The 27,242-nt window shown below is 43.1% G+C and overlaps 5 protein-coding genes across 17 annotated transcripts; 3 read left to right on the top strand and 2 right to left on the bottom strand.

Moving 5' to 3' along the window:
- Positions 1-381: 381 nt before the first annotated feature.
- On the top strand, positions 382-978 carry LOC125529918 (Werner Syndrome-like exonuclease). The gene has a single exon (XM_048694343.1). It carries the CDS (start codon positions 382-384, stop codon positions 976-978), a length of 597 nt encoding a protein of 198 aa, XP_048550300.1.
- A 4,636-nt stretch (positions 979-5,614) lies between these two features.
- Positions 5,615-14,759, bottom strand: LOC125529920. Of its 6 annotated transcripts, none has more exons than XR_007292786.1 (5): positions 14,505-14,757; positions 13,442-13,533; positions 8,397-8,590; positions 6,012-6,105; positions 5,615-5,906 (listed from the first exon to the last, which is right to left on the bottom strand). XR_007292786.1 is itself a non-coding variant. In XM_048694348.1 (4 exons), exons 1-4 carry the CDS (start codon positions 13,461-13,463, stop codon positions 5,749-5,751), a joined length of 468 nt encoding a protein of 155 aa, XP_048550305.1. In that variant the 5' UTR covers positions 13,464-13,546; the 3' UTR covers positions 5,615-5,748. The 6 variants fall into 6 exon arrangements, 1 of the variants encoding a protein (XP_048550305.1); XR_007292784.1 differs by having other exon boundaries at positions 13,403-13,533; positions 14,505-14,756; XM_048694348.1 differs by lacking the exon at positions 14,505-14,757 and having other exon boundaries at positions 13,442-13,546.
- On the top strand, positions 6,137-13,931 carry LOC125529919 (G-type lectin S-receptor-like serine/threonine-protein kinase B120). Of its 4 annotated transcripts, none has more exons than XM_048694344.1 (7): positions 6,137-8,424; positions 12,038-12,139; positions 12,266-12,447; positions 12,525-12,735; positions 12,826-13,066; positions 13,144-13,294; positions 13,372-13,931. In XM_048694344.1, exons 1-7 carry the CDS (start codon positions 7,113-7,115, stop codon positions 13,672-13,674), a joined length of 2,502 nt encoding a protein of 833 aa, XP_048550301.1. In that variant the 5' UTR covers positions 6,137-7,112; the 3' UTR covers positions 13,675-13,931. The 4 variants fall into 4 exon arrangements, with proteins under 4 accessions (XP_048550301.1, XP_048550302.1, XP_048550303.1 ...); XM_048694345.1 differs by having other exon boundaries at positions 6,138-8,424; positions 12,829-13,066; XM_048694346.1 differs by lacking the exon at positions 6,137-8,424 and adding an exon at positions 8,601-10,831.
- A 2,414-nt stretch (positions 14,760-17,173) lies between the features above and the next one.
- Positions 17,174-26,689, bottom strand: LOC125529921. 5 transcript variants are annotated; one of them, XR_007292788.1, is made up of 5 exons: positions 26,429-26,689; positions 20,084-20,247; positions 19,456-19,548; positions 19,031-19,220; positions 17,174-17,780 (listed from the first exon to the last, which is right to left on the bottom strand). XR_007292788.1 is itself a non-coding variant. In XM_048694350.1 (3 exons), exons 2-3 carry the CDS (start codon positions 19,088-19,090, stop codon positions 17,454-17,456), a joined length of 387 nt encoding a protein of 128 aa, XP_048550307.1. In that variant the 5' UTR covers positions 19,091-19,220; positions 26,429-26,689; the 3' UTR covers positions 17,174-17,453. The 5 variants fall into 5 exon arrangements, 1 of the variants encoding a protein (XP_048550307.1); XR_007292789.1 differs by lacking the exon at positions 19,456-19,548; XR_007292790.1 differs by lacking the exon at positions 19,456-19,548 and having other exon boundaries at positions 20,070-20,247.
- LOC125529922 (G-type lectin S-receptor-like serine/threonine-protein kinase B120) lies at positions 20,254-26,413 on the top strand. Its single transcript, XM_048694351.1, has 6 exons — positions 20,254-22,976; positions 24,486-24,667; positions 24,746-24,956; positions 25,048-25,285; positions 25,363-25,513; positions 25,591-26,413. The coding sequence occupies exons 1-6, from the start codon at positions 21,668-21,670 to the stop codon at positions 25,891-25,893; spliced, it is 2,394 nt and encodes a 797-aa protein (XP_048550308.1). The 5' UTR covers positions 20,254-21,667; the 3' UTR covers positions 25,894-26,413.
- Positions 26,690-27,242: the final 553 nt, after the last annotated feature.

The raw sequence follows: 27,242 nt of genomic DNA on the forward strand, positions 1-27,242 counted from the left end.
TGGAGGAGGAAGATGAAGCAGAGCCGTTTGATTTCACTACAGTGGCTTAAAATATCGACCGGAAGAAAAGAAGAAATCAGGTAACTAATGAATAGGTGGCTCATTCTTGCCTTTTGTATGTTCATTTGGATCCGTATTGTACAATTTGTTAACAGAACCTCCCTACCTTGATCCCTGAATACTCGGAAATCGTGCGTCCATTCCTCCTTTATCTCAACCGTGGGATGCATGCATGCCAATGGTGCGAAATTCCAGGCTCATCTCGACGACACCAGCACTATATATACGATACGACCGGCACAAGCAAGGGACCCCAAACCCTAGTCAATCCTATCGCGCCGTCTTGTCGAGAAAGGAAGCTGAAGTCCTCAACCTGATCTAATGGCGGAAACATACAACACCGACGTCGTTATGGACGACGGCACCGTGATCCGCACCACCGTGACGTCCTCGTCCCTCGACGTCCAGCGCTTCATCGAGAAGGTGCAGGGGTCCCCGATCCGCGTCGCCGGCCTCGACGCCGAGTGGCGCCCCACCCGCACTAGGCGCGCCGAGCAGTACCCAATCGCCGTCCTCCAGCTCTGCGTCGACCGCCGCTGCCTCGTGTACCAGATCATCCACGGCACCGGCATCCCCATCTCGCTGTGCAGCTTCCTCTACCTCTCCGGCTTCACCTTCGTCGGCGTCGGGATCGCCGACGACGCGAAACGCCTGCGTGCTGAGTACAGCCTCGAGGTGTCCAACGCGGTCGACCTGAGGGAGATGGCGGCTTACTCACCGCACCGGCCGCGACCGGAGCTGCGGCAGGCCGGGCTGAAAGACATGGCGCTTGCGGTGATGGGGGTGCGCATCGCGAAGTCACGGGAGGTGACGAGCAACTGGGACGCGCCATTGCTGTCGATGGAGCAGGTCGAGTATGCCAGCATCAACGCCTACGTCTCCTTCGAAATCGGTCGCCTGCTGCTCACTGGTAATTAGTACTCCATTATCTGCCGAGTATACCAGACCATAGTAGCCTGGTTCGCGGGTCGATGGTGCGATCCACGTCCCGGGGTCGATCGACCCCGATCGAGGGTCGGGGACGACGCCGGGTCGAGCTGGATCGATTGCCGGGTCACGACCCCGATCGATGGACGATAAACCAGATTGATATACAGGATTGCCAGAAACATGTACGTGTTTATGGGAAATTGATGCTTACCAGGCAATCGCACTACAAAATACTGAACTCTGCCGGCCTACCGGGATCCGCTGCTCGCCTGCCGGAATTCGAGCTGTCCACTGCCGTATGAGGCATCTCCCGTCCCGCACTCCCGCTACCGACTTGGTACGACCTTGCTTGACTGGTGGAAGAATGGTGGGAGGAGAAACAAGAGAGCGTGGGGCCGTGGAGGCTGGGAGGCTTGGAGCTGGATCCATGCCGGACTGGTGGTTTGAAGATGAACCGATAGAGAGGGGATTTAGGGATAGTTGTGCGACGCTTTGTGGGAAAGTAATAATGGTAGATGAGAAAATCACGCTATGAGGTCTGACGTGTGGCCTGATTTTGTACTCCCTCCGTCACGGTTTAGAAGACACAGTTAAATTTGCGTGCGTTTCCACAATAAACAAAGTTTAGGGCGCATTGCATTTATTTCTAGTAGCTAATTAGTACTCCGATATACTATTTCTATATGCATGCGTAGTGTGAATGCTATTTTTAGCCCATCTCATAACCAATAGATAATCACCTAGATCCCAGAGAATTTCCAAACGCGCCTTCTAAACCGTGTCGGAGGTAGTATTCATTTTGTGAAGTATCAGGCGGGATTTTTTTTCCTCCTCGCAATACTGGGAAATACATCATTGCAGATCGTAATGATCTTTCTTTCCCTCAATCGTACCGCAACCCCTGGGATCGCGATCCACGTTCCCAATTTTCGTCCCGAAGATGTATACCCCTAGTCGATCCTCGTTCCGGAGGGGTGTCCACCCGCGACCCTTGACTCCATTCCTCGACCCGGACGACCCGGATTTCTGGCAACTATGTACCAGACTACGTGGGCTATTCAACTGGCATACGAGATCAGACTTGTCAATATCTCAGTTAAGTAGCCGATCCATTATTTTCCAGGAAGATAGCTCAGCCTTAAGCCAACTATATATAAAGAGGAATTTCGTTACTATTATTATTTTTATCATCAGACCTCTATGTAAGCAAGAAGATATTTTTGGATGATTTAATATAAGCTCTTTTGATCCATTGAGATGCAAACTATTGTTCATTCGTGCCATCTATGTAGGTCATACGTGCTTAGGGCATCACCAATGTTTATAACGTTTATTTCTTAAAAGTTGGCCTTAGGCCTAATTCTTTTCAGTTGCAGATTCAATAGAATATGAGGAACTGCTCAGAGAATGAAGAATCTTAAGGGTCTGATGTCCAACATTTTTGGTTGGTACGGTACGAGTTGTATATTGAAATGTCTTTAATACCCCCAAGTTTACTTGTGTGGTGGTTAGTTGAAATTAATTTGTTGTGGTTTTTGATAACTCTAATTTATGGTGGTTTATGCTATTTACCCCCCCCCCCCCCCCCCCTAGCTATCGATAACCAATCCGATGCAATGAACAAATGTCAAAACACCGCATGAGAGCAATTGATGAATGCAGTGCGAGACTCCATGGAATTGCAGGCCCCTAACTCTAGCAGGACTGGCCCGAATCATCCAAGAAGCCCTTGGTTTTGCTGCACTAGGACCCAAACGAGGAAGCTCCTAGTTGATGCTCAATGCGCCAGTTTGTTGAGCAATCGCGCACAAACGGGCGCTCGTCCGGCTGACCCATGTAGCACACGATGTGTGAGCGCTTCCTTTGTCTTGTTTTTTCCTCTTTTCCATTGGGTTTTTAATTTTCTTTTGATTTTGAATTCATTGATTTGTCAAAAAGTGAAAATTTTAGAATGAGCTCCAATCCACCAATTGTTTGACTGACTAACTGACAATATAGTAAATAAATTATCATACCAGATGCCTAGCTCGTGGTTACGTTGACAAATTTGGAGTTATGTCATGTCTTCTTAAACTTCTATGGGCACTTGTTGGCCGAATGACCATCGTCACCGCAAGTAAAGCAACCATATTTCTTATCTTTTTCTTGTTCTTCTTACCCTTCTTCTTAAAGTTGGTATTCTGTTGGACCCCATTATTTCCCTAAATTTGTGGGCATTCTTATTTACCATTTTGACGGTAGAAGTGCTCTCAGCTCTTTACCGTGTGAGTCCTTTGCTCTCAAATTCTCTTCAACACTCAGATGACCGACGCAATTATCCACTGAGAATTCACGTCTCTGATGTTTCAGAGAGTGGCAAAGCTCCTCCAAGAAGCAGACGGTTTCGCAATTATGCATCCTACGACAAACTTGTCCGGTAACTCACACTTAAGTTGTTTGAGCTTCTCAATGATGCACTGGACTTGTTCGAGCTTCTTAATGATGCTCTGGACTTCATGAGCATTTTGCAATACAAGATGGTTCTCAAACATCCAGTAATCATGCAATTTCTCCATGGCGAGTGCATCCCATAAGTCCTTGGAAACCCGCATATTTAGATATGTGTCAACTAGTTTGTCTTCGCCCACACTCATAACGGTTCCGACAAAAACGTTGGTGGCCTTTTTAAACACCTTGTCCTTTTGGGTAGTAATCGTCCCTTCGGAAGTACCACCAACGACCCATAACACGTTAATCATTTGTGAGCTACAAGGCAGTTTTGGCTCACAACAATGAAGGTGTTTTGGGTCGCTGGTGTAACTCATGAAGGAACGATTACTCCTGTACATGAGAAGGTGTGTTTAAGAAGGCCACCATCGTCTTTGTCATAGTCGTTCTGAGTGTAATAAAAGACAAACTAGTTGATACATATCTACATATGCGGTTGCCAAGGACTTGTGGAATGCGCTCAAAGCTATGTTAGGTGCAACTGGTGTTGGAAACGAGATATATGTTACGGAGCAGATCCATGATTACAGTATGGTTGCGAACTGCCCTATGTTGGACCAGGCTCATGAGATACAATGCATCGTTAAGGAACTCGAACTCCTTAAGTGTGAGTTACCGGACAAGTTTGTCGCGGAATACATAATTGTGAAATTGCCTCCCTGGAGGAACCCCGCTACTATAAACCATCAGAAACGTGAATTCTCAGTAGAGGATGTCATCTTTCATCTTGAGTGTTTAACAGAACTTGAGAGCAAACTTCTACCACTAATATGGACAAACGGTACATAAGAATTTCCACAAGTTTAAGAAAAAGATGAGGTCCGATAAAATACCAACTTCAAAAAGAAGGGTAATAAGTACAACAAGAATGATAAGAAATATGTGACGATGGTCACTGGGCCAAAAAGTTACCGCAGAAGTTTAACAAGCTAGTACAGAACTCCAAAGTCTGTCAACTTGATCATGAGCTAGAATGATAATGGGGCATTTTCAGTTGATCAGTCTACCTATTGAAATATGAGCGTGCTGTTTTTGTGGATGAAATACTGAACCATGGCGATCCTGACCGTTAGATGTTGATCATGTGGCTGCAGAGAAACATCAGTTATCAAAAGGCCCCAGCAGTCCGCCGGGTTAGTTAAAAGACTGGCCTACAGCATGAGGACGCTACGGCGCGAGGCATGCTGCAGCATCCACGTCCAGGGACGTCACTTCAAATATTCATCTACATGAGTAAATAGCAAAAAAAAAAAACTACAATTGCAGTCGAAAATTTGCTCCAAAGAATGGTTGAATTTGTAATTGTTAGAATTTTCAAGTTTCAATACAAAAATTTCTCTGACAATATAAAGTTCTATGTGACCGAGTAATACTCCTACACCGTCGAGAGAAAAAAAAAATACTCCTACCAGAAGTTCAAAGGAGATCATGTGTTGGATGATAAAGGTGATTCATGTCATTATGCGCAAAAGGCAAAGGAGAACGGAAATCCTCGCATTAAACTTCTGAAAATATAAAAATACTTTTGCCAATCTCCATTCATATTCAGACACACTTTGCCTCCTTCTACTGCCAAGAAAAACCACTAAACTCTCATAGGCTTTTTCAAAGTCCAACCGAAGCAAAATTTCTTCAGAGTGAGGTTCTCTGAATTAGCAAAAACTAAATAAGTTTAATTCGGCGTCCACGTAATGGAAAAAAATTGTGCACTTGGAAATATATACTGTATATAGTACTTCCACTCTTCCAAAGCTGCCAATGATTAGGTCTGCACTCAGGTCAAAGCGTCGCTGTGAAAAAAACTGTGCCCCGAGCGCCGGCCGTACTGAAAACAAATCACCCACGGCTCAGCAAAGCAAACTAAGCTTTCCCCGAGCATTCATGCCCACATCAAACATCAAGCTTGATAGGAATGATATGATCTGCCGATCAACACAGCAGCACCTCAGACCTTCAGCTACGTTGAGCAACATCTGTTTCAGCTTTCGCGATGGTCGTCGTCTCCACGGACCCTGGCGGTGTTGGCGAGGAACAATGCTACCTACACTCATATGCCTCAGCAAAACAAGGTCAGATAATCACTTGCAGATTGATGTCCCGATAGTATGAGCGTAAGAATATCCGCTGAAACAACTCCTGAAACTCGCAAATCTTAGCTACTTTATTGGACGAATTCAAGGGTTCTAGCGCGATACAAGAAGAACCTAAGGCTAACCAGGAACACTGGCGGCTAAGGGGAAAACCTAATACAAGAGAGATACCCAGGGAGTTCTAGGAATGTGGCTTTATAACCTTGTAACTTGGAGGAAATAGAAGGAAAAGAAAAATGGAGTAGTTGGCTCTCTGAAGGCTTGCTGGAAAGCCAACAGCGACACAGGATGCTCTCGCAGCCGTTAGGTGCTGATCAGACGCCATCTGGGTCTTCATAACTAGCGAAGGGGTACGGAGACAGGAGGAGCGTCAGAGTTGTCTCGTTCAAATTCAAACTTAACTGAATCGACGATGCAGTGTTGAATTCTTCAAAGAACACATACTTGGGTCCTGAGTCCTGACACAGCCTTGCCATCTTAGCGAGTATATGGTTGTGCTATCACCTCCTCCAGCGCAAAAATCATTTATGAGTTGTACCTTCATGATGAAAGATATGCACTGTGAGCATCTGCAATAACATAAATTCATAGGCAGCTAAAAAAAATCCTTTTCAGGTGATACACCCTTTTCAGATAAATGAGGAGACACTAAACAGGTGATACGCTCTATTCAGACAGCTAAAAAACCGTTTTCTTGCAAAGCTAGGGGTGCAAACGTGGGCACGACTGCGCACTGAAATGCGTAGCTGCCAAACTTCTATAATTGCAGAGAGTTTGACCTCACATTTTTAAGCAACAAGGTCCCTTTGTAAATCTAGTCAGAGCCTAATGATGTTCTTCTGAAACCCAAAAGAAAATAAGATGTGTGCTTCTTAATGAGCGGATCTGTCCATGTTTTTAGCTTCTCCAGTTACATGGTCAAACAATAGGTGATGCATGTCCAATGGAAGACCATGGAATTTTCTGCACTACTGATGCTCACGTTTACCTACAATCTCGTATGTATATGCACAAAAGGTTGGTTCATTTCAAAAAAAAAACATCCATGGTAACAATACAAAAACCGAAACAACTAAAATTATATGAGTTTGTTCTGTTCATAAACATATGAGTTTGTTCTGTTCATAAACATATGAGTTCGTTTTGTTCATAAACATATGGAATCCAACTAAAATTGTACTCCCTCCGTCCCATAATGTCAGATGTTTTTTTGACACTACACTAGTATCAAAAAATGTCTTACATTATGGGACGGAAGGAGTAGAAATCAGCACATTCAGACAAGAATACCCAGCAGTCACATCTAAAAGAATGGTTGGTTTATCATCGTCCAGACGATAACAACCACAACCCAGCATTTCAAGCTTCCTAGAAATATCTCTCCTTGACTGCTTCCAAGATTCCCAGAAACTTCCTGTGGGAAAAGGACCACAAATAAAATGCTTGACTGACTCTGCTTTTTCCCAGCGTTTTGTTGTACCTTGCCCAAGATAAACTCATCCGCTTCTTTGCTTCCATATCCCAGTTCCATAGTTCTCTGCAGCAATGGATCCCCTTCCCATACACACAATCATCTGCGTTGTTTGTTGGTCATATTGGTTATCCCCATTCTGTGCATCATCCAGCAGCCGCCTTCTTCCCGACAAACCGCTTTCTGCTGGAAGCACCATCACCTCCGACGACGGCACTTTTGCCCTGGGATTCTTCCCCCCGTCCAGCTCTGGCACAAAACATTACTACGTCGGCATATGGTACAAGAACATACCCCAAGACAACATTGTGTGGGTTGCCAACCGTGCTATGCCGATCGCTGATCCTTCTTCTGCAACACTCGCCTTCACAAACAGATCCAATCTCGCCTTGTCAGACACCAATGGCCAGCTTTTCTGGACGACAAACATCAGTGCTGCAGGAAATTCATTGTCAGAGGCAACTGGTGGAGAAGCCACGCTTGAGAACAATGGGAATTTTATCCTTTGGTCATCACAAGGCACCATCTTATGGCAAAGCTTCGATTACCCGACCGACACTCTCCTTCCAGGTATGAAACTCAGGATCACCCACAGGACGCATGCACTACAACGGCTCATCTCTTGGAGAAACCCCCAAGACCCATCCCCGGGCAACTTCTCATATGGTGCAGACCCTGATGAGTTTCTGCAGCGTTTTATATGGAATGGCTCAACACCATACCGGCGAAGTCCGGTATGGAATAAATTTGTGGAAGTCGGGCAGTATATCGAGAGTATCAAGTCCACGATTTACTTTACACTACAACCTATTGATGATGAGGTATACATTTCCTTTGGACTACCAGCACCAAGCGTCTCCTCGTTAGTGCTAATGAAGATGGACTGCTCAGGAAAGATGAAGATACGAACCTGGAATAGCAACATGTCCAAATGGACTGACCTGCAGTCAGAACCTAACCAGGAATGCAACAAATTTGGTTACTGTGGTCCATTTGGTTACTGTGACAACACGCAACCTATTGTAACATGCAAGTGTCTTGATGGCTTTGAGCCAAATAATAAACAAGACTGGACGGCCCGCAGGTTTTCGCAGGGATGCCAACGAATGGAAGCACTAAGATGTGCTCAAGGGGATGGCTTCTTAAATGTGTCAACCATGAAGGTTCCTGATCAGTTCTTGTATGTCAAGAATAGAAGCTTAGATGAATGCATAACAGAATGCACAAGCAACTGCTCCTGCATGGCATATGCTTACGCCAATATGGGCACCAAGGTTATCAATGGGGATGAAACTAGGTGCCTATTATGGATTGGAGATTTGATTGACACAGAGAAGCTCATTGGAGAAGGGGAAAACCTCTACATCCGGGTTAATGGATTCAATGGTACAGTTTACTGTTTCTGTTTCTGTTTCTCTGCTTGCGCTAGTAGATATAGCCTCTATTTTGCAGGTCCAGTGGAGCTCCAGTAATAACCCCCTTAGTACATGTGTGCATTTTATAGAGCTTCTCCAGCCTTGCCATCTCAACGAGTATATGGTCGAGCTTTCACCTACATTGAAAACAAATCATTTCTTAGTAATACATTTACGATGGAAGAAGTGTGCCGTGAAGTCGTGAACATCTGCAGTAACATAATGAGTAGCATGAGTAGACACTAAACAGGTGATACGCTCTTTACAGATATGTAGTTGCACACGACAGCTAAAAATTATATTTTCCTTGCAAAGCCAGGGGCGCAAATGCGGGCAGGACTGCACACTCAACCACGTAGCTGGCAAATTCTATAATTGCAGGGAACAGGGTTATATACGTTATTCCACCTATAGTGGTTGACCGCACATCCTAATGTAATTTTTAAGAAACAAGCACATGGTCCCTTTGTACATTCGGTCAGGGTCCAATGATGTTTTTCTGAAGCCCAAAAGAACAGAAAATGTGTGTTTCTTTATGAGGTGATATGTCCATGTTTTTAACTTATCCAGTTATAATTCACATGGTCAAACATTAGGTAAAGCAAGTCCAAAGGAAAGATCACGGAATTTCCTGCACCACTGATGTCTGACATAAAGACCCATGATCGCATATGTATACACACAAAAGATAAGTTTCTTTCAAAAAACATCTAAGGTAACATATCAAAACCGACAAGGGGTTTATTCCAAGTAAAATTGTAGTGATCAGCACATTCAAACAACAAAACCAGCAGTCACACCGAAAAGAAAAGTAAATGGCTATTCTGTTTGCTGAGAAAGGTAGTCCATGATAGTCCAGATGATAGCAACCAACCCAACATTTTCAAACTTCCTAGAAACATCTCTCTTTGACTACTTCCAAGATTCCCACTTTCCCAGTAGCTTCCTGTGGAAAAAGGAGCGCAAATAAAATGCTTGACTGGCTCTGCCTCAGTTCTGATGTGCATTGTCCAAGGCAACTCATCCACTTCTTTGCTTCCATATCCCAGTTCTATAGTTCACTACAGCAATGGATCCCCTTCCCCTACACACAATCATCTGGCTTGTTTGTTGGTCATTTTGGTTATTCCCGTTCTGTGCATCATCCGGCAGCCGCCTTCTTCCCGACAAGCCGCTTTCTGTTGGAAGCACCATCACCTCTGATGATGGCACTTTTGCCCTGGGATTCTTCTCCCTGTCCAGCTCCAGCACAAAACATTACTACGTCGGCATATGGTACAAGAACATACCCGAAGACAACTTTGTGTGGGTTGCCAACCGTGCTATGCCCATAACTGATCCTTCTTCTGCAATACTCGCGTTCACAAGCGGATCCAATCTCGCCTTGTCAGACACCAAAGGAACGCTTCTCTGGACGACAAACATCAGCGCTGCAGGAAATTCATCATCAGAGGCAACTGGTGGAAAAGCCACGCTTGATAACAATGGGAATTTTATCCTTCAGTCATCACATGGCACCATCTTATGGCAAAGCTTCGATTACCCGACCGACACTCTCCTTCCACGTATGAACCTCAGGATCACCCACAAGATGCATGCACTACAACGGCTCATCTCTTGGAGAAGCCCCCAAGACCCGTCCCCAGGCAACTTCTCATATGGTGCAGACCCTGATGAGTTTCGACAGCGTTTTATATGGAATGGCTCAACCCCATACATGCGAGGTTCGATATGGAACAACAATTTGCTAGTTGGACAGTATGTCGAGAGTATCAAGTCCACAATTTACTATACACTGCAAACTATTGATGATGAGGTCTATGCTTCCTTTGGACTGCCGCCACCAAGTGTCTCATTAGTGCAAATGAAGATTGACTACTCAGGCAAGATAAAAACACGAGTCTGGAATAGCAACAGGTCCACATGGACTGACCTGTGGTCAGGACCTAACCACGAATGCAACAAATTTGGTTATTGTGGTCCATTTGGTTACTGCGACAACACGCAGCCTATTGTGACATGCAAGTGTCTTGATGGCTTTGAGCCAAACAACATACAAGACTGGACAGCCAGCAGGTTTTCACAGGGATGTCACCGAATGGAAGCACTTACATGTGGTCAAGGGGATGGCTTCTTAAATATGTCAACCATGAAGGTTCCCAGCCAGTTCTTGTATGTCACGAATAGAAGCTTAGATGAATGCATAGCAGAATGCACCAGCAACTGCTCCTGCACGGCCTTTACTTACACCAATATGAGCACTGATGCTATCAATGGGGTTGAAACTAGGTGCCTATTATGGACCAGAGATTTGATCGACATGGAGAAGCTCGTTGGACAAGGGGAAACCCTCTATATCCGGGTTAATGCATTGAGTGGTACAGTTTACTGTTTCTGTTTCTCTGCTTGTGCTGTTAGATATACTCCTCTATTTGCGGGCCCAGTGGAGCTCCAGTAATATTCTCTAGAGTTCTATGTACAATGTGAGTACAAGATAGGTTTAAGTTAGTAGTGGCGGGCAAATATTAGAGGGTAAAGACTTAATAATGCCATTATGATAGAACAGTTTGGTGTAACATATATGCAGTGTGTGAATCACTACAATCTTTTTTATACGAAAAGACAATAGCTTATTCAGTTGGAGGGTCCAGATTAGGAGCCACTGGATGCAGCATGAAAATATGAGCATGCGGTGGTTCACAATATTCCAGATCATGTTTATAAAGTTAGTTAGCATGTAAAGCACTTCCATCTGAAACATTTATTAATGAACAGCTTCTAATACATGTTTCAAACATTGAGGTGTCCAGAAACATTTTGCCAGCCGCCAACACAGTTATTCCAGAGTGTATATATATCCAATCTCAGCCAATGTATAGGAAGTGAGCCTAGCTCATATTGGCGGGAGAGTCAGGGGCCGTTTGGAATCACTCCGCTCTGTAACTCTGCCGCGGAGCGGAGTGGCATGCAGTTCAATTTCAGCGAGCGGCGAAAGGGGTGCTCCGCCCGCTCCGCTCTCTGGCAGAGGAGCAGAGGATTCCCGAACACATCCTCGGTGTACAGTCCCACAACCCTGGTTCGAGTCCTATTTCATTGGACTTGAATTTGGTGTACAATCTAATACCACTGTTGATAAATATAAGACGTTGTGGCAGTTCAATTTAAACTGCCAAAACGTCTTATATTTAGGAACAGAGGGTATATTTCCTATTAATAGAAAATGTAGTTGCTCCTACAAGTTCACAGAATCCATGTCTATACATACCTATAGAAGGAAACCTTCGCGTCTGGCATAAGTTGTATATGCCATCTAATTATAGTGTATAAAAAAATAGGGCATGACAACCACTCAATCCAGTTCAACAAAACATGTTGTGCGCGTTTTAAACTTAAGTATCAAGCAGACATTTTGTATGTCCCAAATGTTACCATACTCGTGATGCAATTGTTCATGTGAGAAATAGATTGCTTGAGAATTGAAACAATGTGCATGTAGTTCATACTTGTAAGAAATATTTGGCTTGTGAAACTAACTATTTAGCAAATCTTTAAATTATGTTTGCTTACAGATTGAATTTTGGCAGATAAAAAGCAGAAGAGCGTTGTTTTAAAAATTACACTGCCAGTCGTGTCAAGTTTGCTCATAGTCATATGTGCGTGGCTTGTTTGGATCTGCAACTTGGGAGGTAGAACACAGTTCCATATTTTTCTCGTATATTTCCCCCAAGCATGTTTGCGCAGGGCAATGTTATTCCATATTTCTATGTGCTATGTCCCTTTATCATAATGTCTGCAATCAATGTTCCTGGTAGGCAAACAAAAAAACAAGAAAAATTGGAAGAAGGTGATGTCAGGAACTTCGAGCACTTCTGTTGAACTTCACGATGGAAACTTAAAGTATCCTTTTATAAGCTTCAAAGAAATTGTACTTGCAACAAACAATTTTTCTAACTCCAACATGCTTGGACATGGAGGTTTTGGCAATGTTTACAAGGTAACGTGAAATTTTCTCTTATAGAGCAACATAACAGTGTTTCCCTCTTGTTTGAACTAAAAGTATCAAGTGCTCAGGGGACATTAGAAGATGGTACAAAAATTGCTGTGAAAAGGCTTAGTAAGGGTTCTGGCCAGGGGGTAATGGAGTTCAGAAATGAAGTAATACTCATTGCGAAGTTGCAGCACCAAAACTTGGTTAGACTTCTAGGTTTCTGCATCCATGGAGATGAGAAACTATTGATATATGAATACTTACCTAACAAAAGTCTAGACGCCATGCTTTTTGGTATGTTCTGCTTACATCTTGACAAATTTCAGTACGTAATGAAATCAACCAGAATGGCTAATATTATCCCTCAATTGATGCTATTGGCAGCAGATGCCACAAGAAAATCAATGCTTGATTGGCCGATGAGATTCGAGATAATCAAAGGGGTAGCTAGAGGACTTCTTTATCTTCATCAGGATTCAAGGCTGAAGATAATTCACAGGGATCTCAAAGCAAGCAACATATTATTAGATGCCGAAATGAGCCCTAAGATATCTGATTTTGGTATGGCAAGGATATTTGGTGGCAATCAGCAGCAAGAAAATACCAACCGTGTCGTTGGCACATAGTAAGAGATATACTGCATGAATTATCTTTATGCATTATTCTTGTGCTTGACCAAAATTTTGTTCTGTGTTCAAACAGCGGTTACATGTCCCCTGAATATGTTTTGAAAGGAGTGTTTTCTGTCAAGTCTGATGTATATAGCTTTGGAGTTTTACTACTGGAGATTGTGAGTGGCTCAAAGATCAGCTCTGTGCACCTAAAAGCAGACTTCAGCAGCATTATAGCCTATGTAAGTAAAATGACATGTTCGAATTTCTGCAAGTATAGAAAATATATGCATCTTGAAAGGGTAAAGAATGGACGCAGGCATGGAGCTTATGGAAGGATGGGAACACACAGGATTTTGTTGACTCGTCAATTGTGGGGAGCTGCTCACTTAATGAAACTTCACGGTGCATCCATATCGGACTCTTATGTGTTCAAGGCAGCCCAAATGCGCGGCCACTCGTGTCATCAATCGTGTCCTTCCTGGACAATGGAGATATATCACTTCCAACTCCAAAAGAGCCCATGTATTTTGCAGAAGATAACTATGGTACTGACGGAGCAGCAGAAAATACTGCCAAGTCTGCAAATAACATGAGCATTACAGTACTGGAGGGACGCTAGCACCTAGCAGTCTAATTTCTGCATATTTGTATGTACTTTTTACAATTGTATACCGGATAAGAAACTGCATTTGTATTGAAGAAGTAGAAGCTTTGTTTTAATATAGATAATGTATTTCAACTCCTCCTACGGCAAAATGGGAGAGGTCAAAATGTTCTTATTAAAGACCCTTCTCACCAAGAATTTTGGATGCATAAAAGAAGGCAAGTTAAGCAGTTTTTTTTTGTATCCTTAAAGAAGGATAGTAGGACTCTATATTTCTTAATTTTGGATGCAATTTGTGTCTTGGTTACTATGGAACATTTTTTAAGTACAAGTATGGAAGTAAGAAATAGTCAAAGGTATCGGATATGTCACCTTATTGTATCAAAATATACACAATGCTTACCTGGAAGAAAAGACATCCTGTAGCACTGATCCAGAACGCTTAAAGTATACAATATAACCCTTAACTAAGCAAGTGCCACCGGTCCAGAAATGAGAAACTTATGTAGGAGAATGTGAACCCTTAACAATACCAAGGTTATGTGTCGCCTCTTTTTTGGGTTTCCGATAAATACCACACGCCGCTTGAACGAGACATTGATCAACTAACGTAGTGCCACTCTTTGAAATATGTTGAAATAAGCTTTCAGGGGAGCATTCAAACTTGAAAGGATAAGCTGATTTGTGAAAACTGAAAAATATGCCACTAGCATTTTCACAAACACCTTGTGCCCACTCTAGCTCACTGCTCATGGGCACCAACCGAGGACACCTCGGCTCGAGATCCCGTAACAAAGGCCAAAGGGCATAGGTTGTATGGCTCAATTGGCATGTAGAGCACGCACCTTTGAGAAGCTCTCGCTCCACCCGGACGGCCTCCGCGTCTTGGTCTGCTCCCAGTCCATATTTGCCGCCCGAGCCCGTACTGGCTCCAAATGTGAGGCCGGTAAGTGGGTGGGGGAGGAGGAAGAAGGTTGCGCCAAGCCGCCAATATTTTCTCCTCCTCCTCCTCCACCGGCCGGAGATGCGGCGCTCCGTCCCCCACCGTTCTGCTCCTTCCTTCCTCTCGCGCAGTTTTTTTTTTTTTGAGAAGAAGTTATTTTTTTAGGCAATCCTCTGGCGCAGCGCAGCTGGACCAGGGCCCAAGGGCTTTCTTTGGTGATTCGGCTCAGCACGGCCCAACAACCTAGCCAGGGTTATGGGCCTGGCATTCCACGCAGTTCTCAGGATTTCCTCAAAAAAAAAACGCAGTTCTCAGGAAAACGCAGTTGTTTCTTATTTAAAAAAAAAAAGGGAAAACGCAGTTTTGTACTGCATGCTCACTCGCTCTGTTTCATGCTGCTCAACTGTTTAAAAAGATCCACTAAAAAACTGTTTAAACCTTTATTTTGGAAAAAAAATAGAACAACTGTTTACGCCTTCATTTTTTCTTTTTTAAGATGTACACCCATAGGCATACAGTACTTGTATTCATAATAGTAATGATACAGAGATGAAATATATACATGCAACAGAAAACAAAGGAGGATACAAGCGGTTGTATTGCTACATACCGCCCTTGCCACAACTATCAAGCACCCACGACCTTCGCCGTCACTGGAGAAGGAGAGCACCAAAAGTTGGTCCACACCTTGTGCTGTTAACAAGCCACGATAGCCGCCAACCCCGGAAGGCTGGATCTAGTCCGATAAAGAACATTGGTCGGAGGAGCCCTCCGAGCCTCTTCAATGCCAGATCTGGGGCCAACTCCAACCCACCCTTCAACAGGAGGTTGGATCTTCCACGTCTTCTGCAAATCCATGACGGTCATTATCGTCGCACTCCAACATAAAAACGTATGTCTAGCACATCTACACATAAAAACGTACTGTCTCCGTCCCAAAATTTTTGTCTTAAATTCGTCTAGATATGAATGTATATAATGCTAAAACATGACTTGATACATCCGTATTTAGACAAATCTAAAACAAGAATTTTAGGATGGAGGGAGTATCACGATTGGCAATTTGGCTTTATTGGCGTACCATTATTTGGTGAATCAATACATTCATGGAGCTCTCGGAATATGTGGTACACAAGTTTACAAATGTGGAACATTACACCTCACGTACGTCAGTTCACTAGCCTCATAAAAACCTTGCGCTGAATGAAAGGACACTAGTGGTGAACACTAAAATCAGCATTCTACCAATCACATAACCACTTACAGGAAAACAACGAAACATTATTAAAAACAATGAAACATTATAAAAAACAATGAAACATGGAAGCAACCGTGGAAGCCAATCGACATGCATATAAGAGCAAGGGCAAGGACAATAATAGAGCCAACTGATGGCTATATCTTGTTGCCACATTATCTATAGCCAACATTATATAGTCGAAAATTCCCGGCCAAACAATGTATCAATTACTCCCTATCGCACCGTTTTCAGCTGCCAAACCCCCTGCAAGAGCAACTGGTTCTGAACTGCACATGTCATTGGTAGTCATTTTGTTGTTGGTAACAAAGTTTCATGCGTTATTAGCTAAACATATATATTCATGACAACTTCCTCTTGGATGAGTTGGACTTGGACTTTGTTATGCTTCACCTGTTACTCTCTTAGATGGCTTTATTTGTTCCGGAAAGCAAAGGAAATTTTGCTTGACAGGTTATACAAGCTGGGCGCTTAGTTATGTTTCTTTAGTTGGCTCTGGACAGTCTAGACAAATCTGCCTCCCCTGTAATGTAATATAGGTAGTGTAAATCCTCTGATCATCCCAAAATCAATTAGCAGAGATTTCTTTTCCGCTGGCGCAGGTTGGCATATTGATGTGGTACAAGTTCCTGCTGGAGCTGCAAATTTATTCGAGGCGTGAAAAAAGAAGAGTGCCAACCATCGATGAACTAATGGGTGATGAATGTATTCATCATTGGTGCATGCAACAATGAGCTAACTCATGCATATTGTTGGCGCTCCTTCAGTTGGGGGTACAGTCAATAGAATGATGGTGACTCCAACTATGCACGATGGAGGACGACCGAAGATTTTCAACAATGTAACAACGTAAGATGCTCGTGTTGGAGAATTTTCTGGTGTTCCTTTGAGAGAAGATATATCTCTGGCTAAATGTAACAATACGTTGAATCAAGCTGCAGTGATAGGCTTCCAGTCAGATATAAAAGGGCAGAACTCATTTAATTTGCACCATTTTCAGTCAGTCACATTCCAAGCAGAGAACTCGTCAAGAATTTGAATGACACCTGACCCTCCTGGCTGAACTGAGCATACGGCAGGAGTTTCTGAGCATATAAGATGGAAACAAAAAGGTGCACAATTTTCTTATCCTACACGGTCATCGCAGTCCACCTTCGCTTCCATTGATTCGGTCATAGTGATAAATTCAGAAAGTAAAGTCTATTACTGGAATGTTTCCCAAAGACCACAATTTGGGTCCAGGCAAGGCGGCAAAGACGCATTCTGAAAAGAGAGAGCCTCAACGACTAGTCAGGAATTTTTCCAGTAAAAAAGAAACAAGTCAAATATTTGAATATCCCAGGGCAAACAAATCAGCATATGCTAGGTGGACAAATAGGCAATTAATTACTCCGTAAACTGAAAGAGAAAAGCATGCGGTCAGATGACAGTACACACATAATTTAGCTAGACTGGAAGGTCCACACCAACCAAGTATTTTTAAGCTATCAATAACTAGAAATCAAAATTACTACTGAATGTGCCTCGCAGAGTCATTGCTCTAGCTCCTGCAAGCCTGTGAGCGTTATGATACTACCAGCATTCCTTGACATATCAGATAATTATCTCCAGAAATGAGGATGATCCATGCGCCAGTCGCTCCTTAATCCGGTGCCGGCTAGCTTTCTCCGCCTTGGATCTGTCAAGGTTGGTGGCGTTGCAGTGCCTGCATGGCAATTCACCCTGCAGCTTGATTATCAACAGCCCCACAGCTTGTTCCATGACAAGCCTTACATAGTTTGTCACCTTGTCTTCATCCTCGCACCCCCAGATCACCAGCAACTTCAAGTTCAGGTGCTTCAAATCCTTGGATGGCTCCCACACCACGTTGGTCTTCTCGGCAAAGTTCTCGGGAGTCTCGATACATGAATGTCGAGATAACTTCAAACAAGGACATAGAAAGAAAACAACCCATGTTAATTAAACTTGCCACCAACCCATGAAGGCCAACGTGACAACAATTGCAATTAAATATAAGTTTAGGGCCCTAGATTTTGGAGAAATTTGCATGAATTAAATCCTAGGTAAAGTACGACGGATGAATATGCTTCCGGGGTTCTTATGAAATTACAACTATATTACTCGTATTTCTTTCGACCAAGATACTTTGAGTAATAAAGAATTTTCATCAAGAGGCCAGGGCTTTCCTCATTTTCGAAAAAAACATAGGAAGAACTTTTGGAGAACTCTTAACATGAGAAATCGAGCAGTTTTTTGTTGTTGCATGGACATCGTCTCACAGCAAAATTAGAATGTGGCTTGTGTTGTATGCACTACTTTTGGTATTTGTAATAAGTTGGTGAGTGGTTGATCAACTTGCTGGTACGTTTTTAATGCTGAATATCCTTGGAACATATTATTGTAAAAGTGTAGAGTAAGTCATGTACTCCCTCCGTCCCATAATATAAGATGTTGCTGAGCACGCTCAGTTCCAGATAGAAAACTAGTTATGTGTTTGACATTGCCATTTTGTGGTGTATAACAACCAGTTAAAGTTAAAGAGCATGAATTTTGCAGTATGATGAGGGTTATGCATACTTGTGCTTCTATCAAGTTAATGATATACGTACTAACATGGATGGGTGCAAACTTTCTAGCTGGACAGAAGCTTTGCTGTTACAGTGAAGACTATTTAATATATAAACATATTAGTAACATTGTAACATAATCTCTCAGCTCAACTAATGTTGCAGAAGCCAACTCACCAAGAACGGCCTCTGATAATTTATATGGCTCAATTAGTTAGGTGTGACTACAGTATATCATCAACTGGGTTCCAATTGTACACTCTGGTAGACATTCACTCTCATTCAATGGATTTATTTCTAAGCAGATTCGAAGGGTTGCTGTTGCAACTTTTAAGACACTGGACTGAACAGGCATGTGGAGCTAATATAACTGCTTCTATAGACTGAACTAGATAAATTAATAGGAGTTCTCTGTTTAGTTCTAGTTTCAGAGGTAAAGTGACATTTCATCTGAAAATACGCCACCAATCTAAACATGACAAAAGAAGCCAAGAGAAAAAGGCTAAGTACGGGCACTTAGGCCTTTTCCACTGATGTAATCAAGACAGCAACGGCACTCGGTATATGTAGAAGAGTTTTATCCAGAAGACATGGCAGGTTTACCTGAATCATACTGTGAGGAACTCCAGCAAAACGGCCATTGTACTGCTCAATTCGGTTCATGATAGGAGCGATTTCTGGTTCATCACGCAGCAGGGTACCAGCAGAGTTATAGGGCTATGATAAACAGCGCAACTGGATGGCCAAAGGACAGATCCATGTAGACAGACACCCACGATGCAGTGCTCTGTATCTGTATACAAACAATACCATGTGACAAATGTCAGCTGAGGGGACTTATGTTCATAAAGAGTCCAGCAGAAAAATGTTCACCGGCAGTCTAACTAAACATCAACCCAGACACAACGCGAAGTCTAGCATCCAACCGAAATTAACCAAAGCAAGCATATAAGCATGTGAGGTTGAGCATTCATTTTTTACATAAAAGCATTCAGAGTTGGGCAGATGAAACGAGGCAGATCCAGTACCGGCAATTGACATGGTCGTGGACTCAAACACTGCACGAATCAATGCACTAACTTATATGGACAAGCATGTGAAGTTCCACAAGCGCACATGGCCTGTACATATAACAGAATGTCCATGAGCGATTAAATAAGCCACATGAAAATTTATGAACAAATGCGATCCGAAAATAGAACCTTGATAATATTTCATTATTACAGATGCACGCCACGATGAAATGCATGTCCCCGAACAAACTGGCATCAAATCGTCCCCAAAACCAACGAAATAGAACAAGGCAGCTAAGCAACTATCGGAACTAAGCATCAATTCATGTCAAATCAGCTCATTACAAGCCATGGAGGCGCTAGTAGAGCAGAGCCACCGCCTATCCGTAGTTCCGTACCTGCGTCCACCAAACTCTGTGAAACATTTCAACTAACCCCAACCCGAACGCAGGCCCCACATAGTGACGAAGCTAGCTGCAACGTCACGGAGCAATTACCGTGACTGCCAAAGCCTAACCGGAACGGCCCAGGAGGGGTGCCAAGCCCAATGTGCGTCATCAGCCGGGAGTGGAGGCAGTGAGTGGTACTTAACAGCTGCGAGTGCTATGTGGTGGGTATCGATAGATCACCGGACAGAACGGACCGTCTTTGGGTGTGTATCTTCTCTCCCACCTCCCGGCTCCTTCTCCCGATCCCCTTTTCTTGCTGAAACCCTAGCTTGTATCTGTACCCAATCGAGAGACCTAAGCACCATAGGTCGAGAGATCCACCGTAGACTCGTGTCATTTGGTACTCATTTGGAATATCCTACACAAAGGGTAGATAACCACTTGTCAGTCTGCAGTAAACCCATGCCCGTTGCCAGGAACAATCTCGGAAGCTAGAGAGTCAGCTATGCCATGGCTGCAGTGCTAGATGAACATAGTTATTAGTTTTACACTTCTCAAAATGAGCTTATCAGTACTCTGGACATTCGCTGAAGAAAGCAAGTGGTAGTTCTAGTGCCATATGCGTCAGCAAAACAAGGTCAGATGATAACTTGCAGATCGATGTCCCAGTCAGTTGAGCATAAGAATATCTGCTGTAACTACCTTTGAGTTGCTACAGTGTTACTCCCTCCGTCCGAAAATACTTGTCATCAAAATGGATAAAAAGAGATGTATTTAGAACTAAATATGATTGTGCTTTCATCTAGATACATCCCCTTTTATCCATTTTGATGACAAGTATTTTCGGACGGAGGGAGTACCCATGTGTGCAATTTATACAGAGTTGCTCCAGCCTTGCCATCTTAGCAAGTATATGATTGTGCTTTCACCTCCTCCAGTGCAAAAAACATTTCTGTTATAAATTTATGATAGAAGAAATGCACTGTGAGCAAATCGGCAATAACATAAACGCATAGCGAGCTAAACATCCTTTTCAGGTGATATGCTCTTTTCAGACAGTTGTTCTTGCAAAGCTAGGGGCGCAAACGAGGGCATGACTGCACACTTAAATGCATAACTGGCAAGCTTCTATAATTGCAAAGACCAGAACGAATATGTGAGTCCACCCACAGAGTTTGACCTCACATTTTTAAGAAACAAACACAAGGTCCCTTTGTACATCCAGTCAGGGTCTAATGATGTTAACCCAAAAGAAAAGAAATTGTGTCCTGCTTAATGAGCTGATCTGTCCCTGTTTTTAACCTGTCCAGTTAGAGTTTACATGGTCAAACATGCAAGTCCAATGGGAAGACCATGGAATTTCCTGCACCACTGATGTTAACATTTAAGTGTAATCTCATATGTGTACGGTCAAAAGATAGGTTCGTTTCAAAAAAACCATCTAAGCATACATACCAAAACCAGAACAAGGGGTTTGTTCTGTTCATAAACATATGTAATCCAACTAAAATAGTACCAGCAGCCAGCACATTCAAACAAGAAAACCCAGCAGTCACACCTAAAAGAAAAAGTAAATGTCTATTATAATTTGCTGAGGAAGGGTAGTCCGACATAGTCCAGATGATAACAACCACAACCCAACATTTTCAAACTTCCTAAATATCTCTTCTTGACTCCTTCCAAGGTTCCCACTTCCCCATTAGTTCCCTGTGGGAAAAGCACCGCAAATAAATGCTTCACTGGCTCTGCCTCTCCCAGGAGTTCTGATTTGCATTGTCCAAAGATAACTCATCCATTGCTTTGCTTCCATTATCTCAGTTCCATAGTTCGCTACAGCAATGGATCCCCTTCCCATACACACAATCATCTGCCTTGTTTGTTGGTCATTTGGTTTATTGCCATTTTATGTATCATCCAGTAGCCGCCTTCTTCCCAACAAGCCGCTTTCCGCTGGTAGCACCATCACCTCCGACGATGGCACTTTTGCCCTGGGATTTTTCTCCCTGTCCAGCTCCAGCACAAAATATTACTACGTCGGCATATGGTACAGGAACATACCCGAAGACAACATTGTGTGGGTTGCCAACCGTGCTATGCCGATAACTGATCCTTCTTCTGCAACACTCGCCTTCACAAGCGGATCCGATCTCGCCTTGTCAGACACCAGTGGCCAGCTTCTCTGGACGACAAACATCAGCGCTGCAAGGAATTCATCGTCAGAGGCAACTGGTGGAGAAGCCACGCTTGATAACAATGGGAATTTTATTCTTCGGTCATCACATGGCACCATCTTATGGCAAAGCTTCGATTACCCGACCGACACTCTCCTTCCAGGTATGAACCTCAGGATCACCCACAAGACGCATGCACTACAACAGCTCATCTCTTGGAGAAACCCCCAAGACCCATCCCCGGGCAACTTCTCATATGGTGCAGACCCTGATGAGTTTCGGCAGCGTATTACATGGAATGGCTCAGCACCATACCGGCGAAGTCTGGTATGGAATAACAATTTGGTAGTAGGGAAGTATGTTGAGAGTATCAAGTCCACAATTTACTATACACTGCAAACTATTGGTGATGAGATCTACGCTTCCTTTGGACTACCAGTACCTAGTGTCTCACTAGTGCTAATGAAGATTGACTACTCAGGCAAGATAAAGACACAAATCTGGAATAGCAACAGCTCCAAATGGACTGACCAGTATTCAGGACCTAACCAGGAATGCAACAAATTTGGTTACTGTGGTCCATTTGGTTACTGTGACAACACACAGCCTATTGTGACATGCAAGTGTCTTGATGGCTTTGAGCCAAACAACAAACAAGACTGGACGACCCGCAGGTTTTCACAGGGATGCCACCGGATGGAAGCACTAAGATGTGGTCAAGGGGATGGCTTCTTAAATATGTCAACCATGAAGATTCCCGACCAGTTCTTGTATGTCAAGAATAAAAGCTTAGATGAATGCATAGCAGAATGCACAAGCAACTGCTCGTGTACGGCGTATACTTACACCACTATGAGAACTAATGCTATCGATGAGGATGATACTAGGTGCCTATTATGGATAGGAGATTTGATTGACACGGAGAAGTTCATTGGACAAGGGGAAAACCTCTATATCCGAGTTAGTGGATTGAGTGGTAAAGTTTACTGTTTCTGTTTCTCTGCTTGCTTTATTAGATATACTCCTCTATTTGTGTGCCCAGTGGAGCTCCAACAATAACCTCCTTAGTTCTATGTTCAATGTGAGTACAAGAAAGGTTTAACTCAGTAGTGACGGAGAAATATTAGAGGGTGAACTTGATAATGCCATTATGATGGAACTGTTTGGTGGAACATATATGCAGTCTGTAAATCACTACAATCTTTTTTTATACGAAAAGATAATAGCTTATCCAATTAGAGGGTGCTGATTAGGAGCCACTGGATGCAGAATGAAAATACGAGCATGCAGGGGTTGGCAATATCCCAGATCATGTAAAGCATTTCTATCTGAATAATTATCAAGGAACAGACTCTAATACATGTTTCAGACACCTGAGGTGTCCGCAAAGATTTGGCCAGCCACCAACACAGTTGGTCCAAAGTCTATAATTCAATATATATCTGATCTCAGTCAATGCATAGGAAGTGAGCCTAACTCACATGGGCGGAAGAGTGAATGTCAATCATACCACCCTGGTTCGAGCCATATTTCATTGAACTTGAATTTGAGTTACTGTCTATTTCCTATTGATAGAAAATGTAGTTGCTCCTACAAGTTCGTACAATCCATGTCAATATACAAGATATACCTATAGAAGGAAACCTTCAAGTTCAGGCATAAGTCATTTATGCCATCCGATTATGGCCCTGTTTGGTTCGGCTGTGGATTTCTAAAAGCAGCTGTGAAAAATCTGCTGTGGGAAAACAGCTGTGGAAAATCTGATGTGAAAAAGATGTAGCTCATTTGGCAAACCAGCTGATACAGCTTTTTCAGATTTTGGCCCGCAGCGGAATCAGATTTTGGAAAGCACGTCCTGAGCTGCTTCAGCTTCTGGTTCAGATTTTGGCAGCGGATTTCTGAAATCGGATTCTGTTGGGTTCGCCCTTTGGTTCAGATTCTGCTGCGCGGCAACGGAATCTGTCGATAAAAACTGAACCAAATAGGGCCTATATTACATAAAAAACTTGGGCGTGACAACCATTCCATCCAGTTCAACAAAACATGTTTTGCCGGATTTTAGTTTGAAGTATCAAGCCGAAGTTTTGTATTTCCCAAATGTTACCATACTCGTGATGCAATTGTTCATGTGAGAAGTAGATTGCTTGAGAGTCGAGACTATGTGCATGTAGCTCATACTTGTAAGAAATATTTGGTTTGTGAAACTAACTATTTAGCAAATGTGTAATCGTGATTGCTTACAGACTGAATTTTGGCAGATAAAAACCGGAAGAGCAATGTTTTAAAAATTACACTGCCAGTCGTTTCAAGTTTGCTCATAATCATATGCGTGTGCCTTGCTTGGATCTGCAGCTTTGGAGGTAAAACACAGTGCCATACATTCTCGGTGTATTTCCCTCAAGCATGTTTGCGAAGGCCAATGCTATTCCATATTTCTATGTGATATGTTCCTCTACTATAACGTTTGCATCAATGTTCCTGACAGGCAAACAAAGAAACAAGAAAATTTGGAAGAAGCTGATGTCAGGAACTTCAAGCACTTCTACTGAACTTCGTGATGGAAACTTAAAGTATCCTTTTATTAACTTCAAAGAAATTGTACTTGCAACAAACAATTTCTCTAACTCCAACATGCTTGGACATGGAGGTTTTGGCAATGTTTACAAGGTAACGTGGAATTTTCTCTTATAGAGCAACATAACTGTATTTCCGTCTTGTTTGACTTAAAAGTATGCAAGTGTCCAGGCGACATTAGAAGATGGTACAGAATTTGCTGTGAAAAGGCTTAGTAAGGGTTCTGGACAGGGGGAACTGGAGTTCAGAAATGAAGTAATACTCATTGCGAAGTTGCAGCACAAAAACTTGGTTAGACTTCTCGGTTTCTGCATCCACGGAGATGAGAAACTATTGATATATGAATACTTACCTAACAAAAGTCTGGACGCCATGCTTTTTGGTATGTTCTGCTTACGTCTTGCCAAATTTCAGTAAGTAATGAAATCAACCAAAATAACTGATTATCCCTCAATTGATGCTACTGGTAGCAGATGCCACAAGAAAATCAATGCTTGATTGGCCAATAAGATTCGAGATAACCAAAGGGGTAGCTAGAGGACTTCTTTATCTTCATCAAGATTCAAGATTGAAGATAATTCACAGGGATCTCAAAGCAAGCAACATATTATTAGATGCCGAAATGAGCCCTAAGATATCTGACTTTGGTATGGCAAGGATATTTGGCGGCAATCAGCAGCAAGAAAACACCAACCGCGTAGTTGGCACATAGTAAGTGGTATACTGCATCAATCATGTTTATGCATTGTTCCTGTGCTTGACTAAAATTATGTTCTGTGTTCAAACAGTGGTTACATGCCGCCTGAATATGTTTTGAAAGGAGTGTTTTCTGTCAAGTCTGACGTATATAGCTTTGGAGTTTTACTACTGGAGATTGTGAGTGGCTCAAAGATCAGCTCGGTGCACCTAAAAGCAGACTTCTCCAGCATTATAGCCTATGTAAGTAAAATGGCATGTTCAAATTTCTGCAAGTACAGTAAATATATGCATCTTGAAAGGGATAAGAATGGATGCAGGCATGGAGCTTATGGAAGAATGGGAACACAAAGGATTTTGTTGACTCGTCAATTGTGGACAGCTGTTCACTTAATGAAACTATACAGTGCGTCCATATCGGTCTCTTGTGTGTTCAAGGCAGCCCAAATGCGCGGCCTCTCGTGTCGTCAATCATGTCCTTTCTGGAGAATGGAGATATATCACTTCCACCTCCAAAAGAGCCTATGTATTTTGCAGAAGATAACCATGGTGCTGATGGAGCAGCAGAAAATACTGTGAATTCTAGAAATAACATGAGCATTACAGCACTAGAGGGACGCTAGTGCCTAGCAGTGCCGTGTGTACTTTGTACAACTGTATACTGGATAAGAAACTGGTATTTGTCTTGAAGAGCAAGAAGCTTTGTTTTAATATAAATAATGTATCTCGACCCCAGGAGCCCACGGAAAATGGGAGAGGTCTCAGTGTTCTCATTAAAGACCCTTCTCAGCAAGAATTTTGGATGCATAAAAGAAAGCAAGTTAACCAACCAATTGAAATTTTGTACACTTGCAGAAAAGGATAGTTGAATTGTATATTTTGACATTTTGCATCCAGTATGTCTGTTAGTCAGAGCACCATAGAGGTTCCTTTCAAGGGATAAAAGACAACTGGTGATTTGTGGAAAACTGAAAAACATGCCAGTGGCTGGTTTCTTCTTCCAGGCATTACCGCAAACACCTTCTACCCACAACTCTAAGCTCACTGCTCACGGGCATCATTCATCTACGACAACCTCAACGCGAGATTTCTTCCATTAATTCGCATCAAATAGGGTGCAAGAAACAACTAGAGAGTCGTATGGCTTAGAGCACGCACCTTTGAGAAGCTCTCGCTCCACCCGGACGGACGGACGGCCTCGCCCGCTAAGCCGTCGGCGTGGCGTGGCGGCGCGTCTTGGCCTGCTCCCGTCCATATCTGCCGCCTGAGCCCGTACTGGCTGCCAAATGTGAGGCCGGGAGGAGGAAGAAGGTTGCGCCACCATCATTTGCTCCCCCTCCTCCTCCCGCCGGAGATGCGGCGTCTCCGCCCCCGCCGCTCTGCTCCCGTCGACCAGAGATTTTTTTTTTAGACAATCCCGTCGACCAGAGATGAGGGCGCAGCTGGACCTTTCGGCTTTCTTTGGTGATGATTCGGCACAGCCCAGCCCAGCCCAGCCAGGGTTATGGGCCTGGCACTCCACGCAGTTCTCTATCTGTTTAAACCATTTTTTATCAAAAAAAAAAGATAAACCATTTTTGTTTTCAGAAACAGCACAAATGTTTACACCTTTTTTTTCATCCTTGCAAAACAATACCTGTTTCTACAACAACAACAACAAAAAACGTAAGACAGTTCGCATTTTTATTTTATTTTGGACAACGCTAACGCCCACACGTGTGGTGAGAGCCAAACCCACCCACACGTCCTATAACACACAGACTGCGCCAGGTCACCGCATGCATGCGTGTGAGAATCTTTTTAGATTTTCAGTTTTTAAAATATTTTATCTCTTAAATGAAAAATCCGATTGAAGATCCGTTTTCGCCATTAAATCCCTCGTGACAAGATCTTCGAAACTATATCTCATATTAATATATTTTGACGATTTTTTTGATTAAAAGTTGCCATTTCTATTGCACATGAATTGCCA

Source organism: Triticum urartu, unplaced genomic scaffold (assembly GCF_003073215.2).
Source record: "Triticum urartu cultivar G1812 unplaced genomic scaffold, Tu2.1 TuUngrouped_contig_5948, whole genome shotgun sequence".
In the NCBI taxonomy this organism is placed as follows: Eukaryota; Viridiplantae; Streptophyta; class Magnoliopsida; order Poales; family Poaceae; genus Triticum; species Triticum urartu.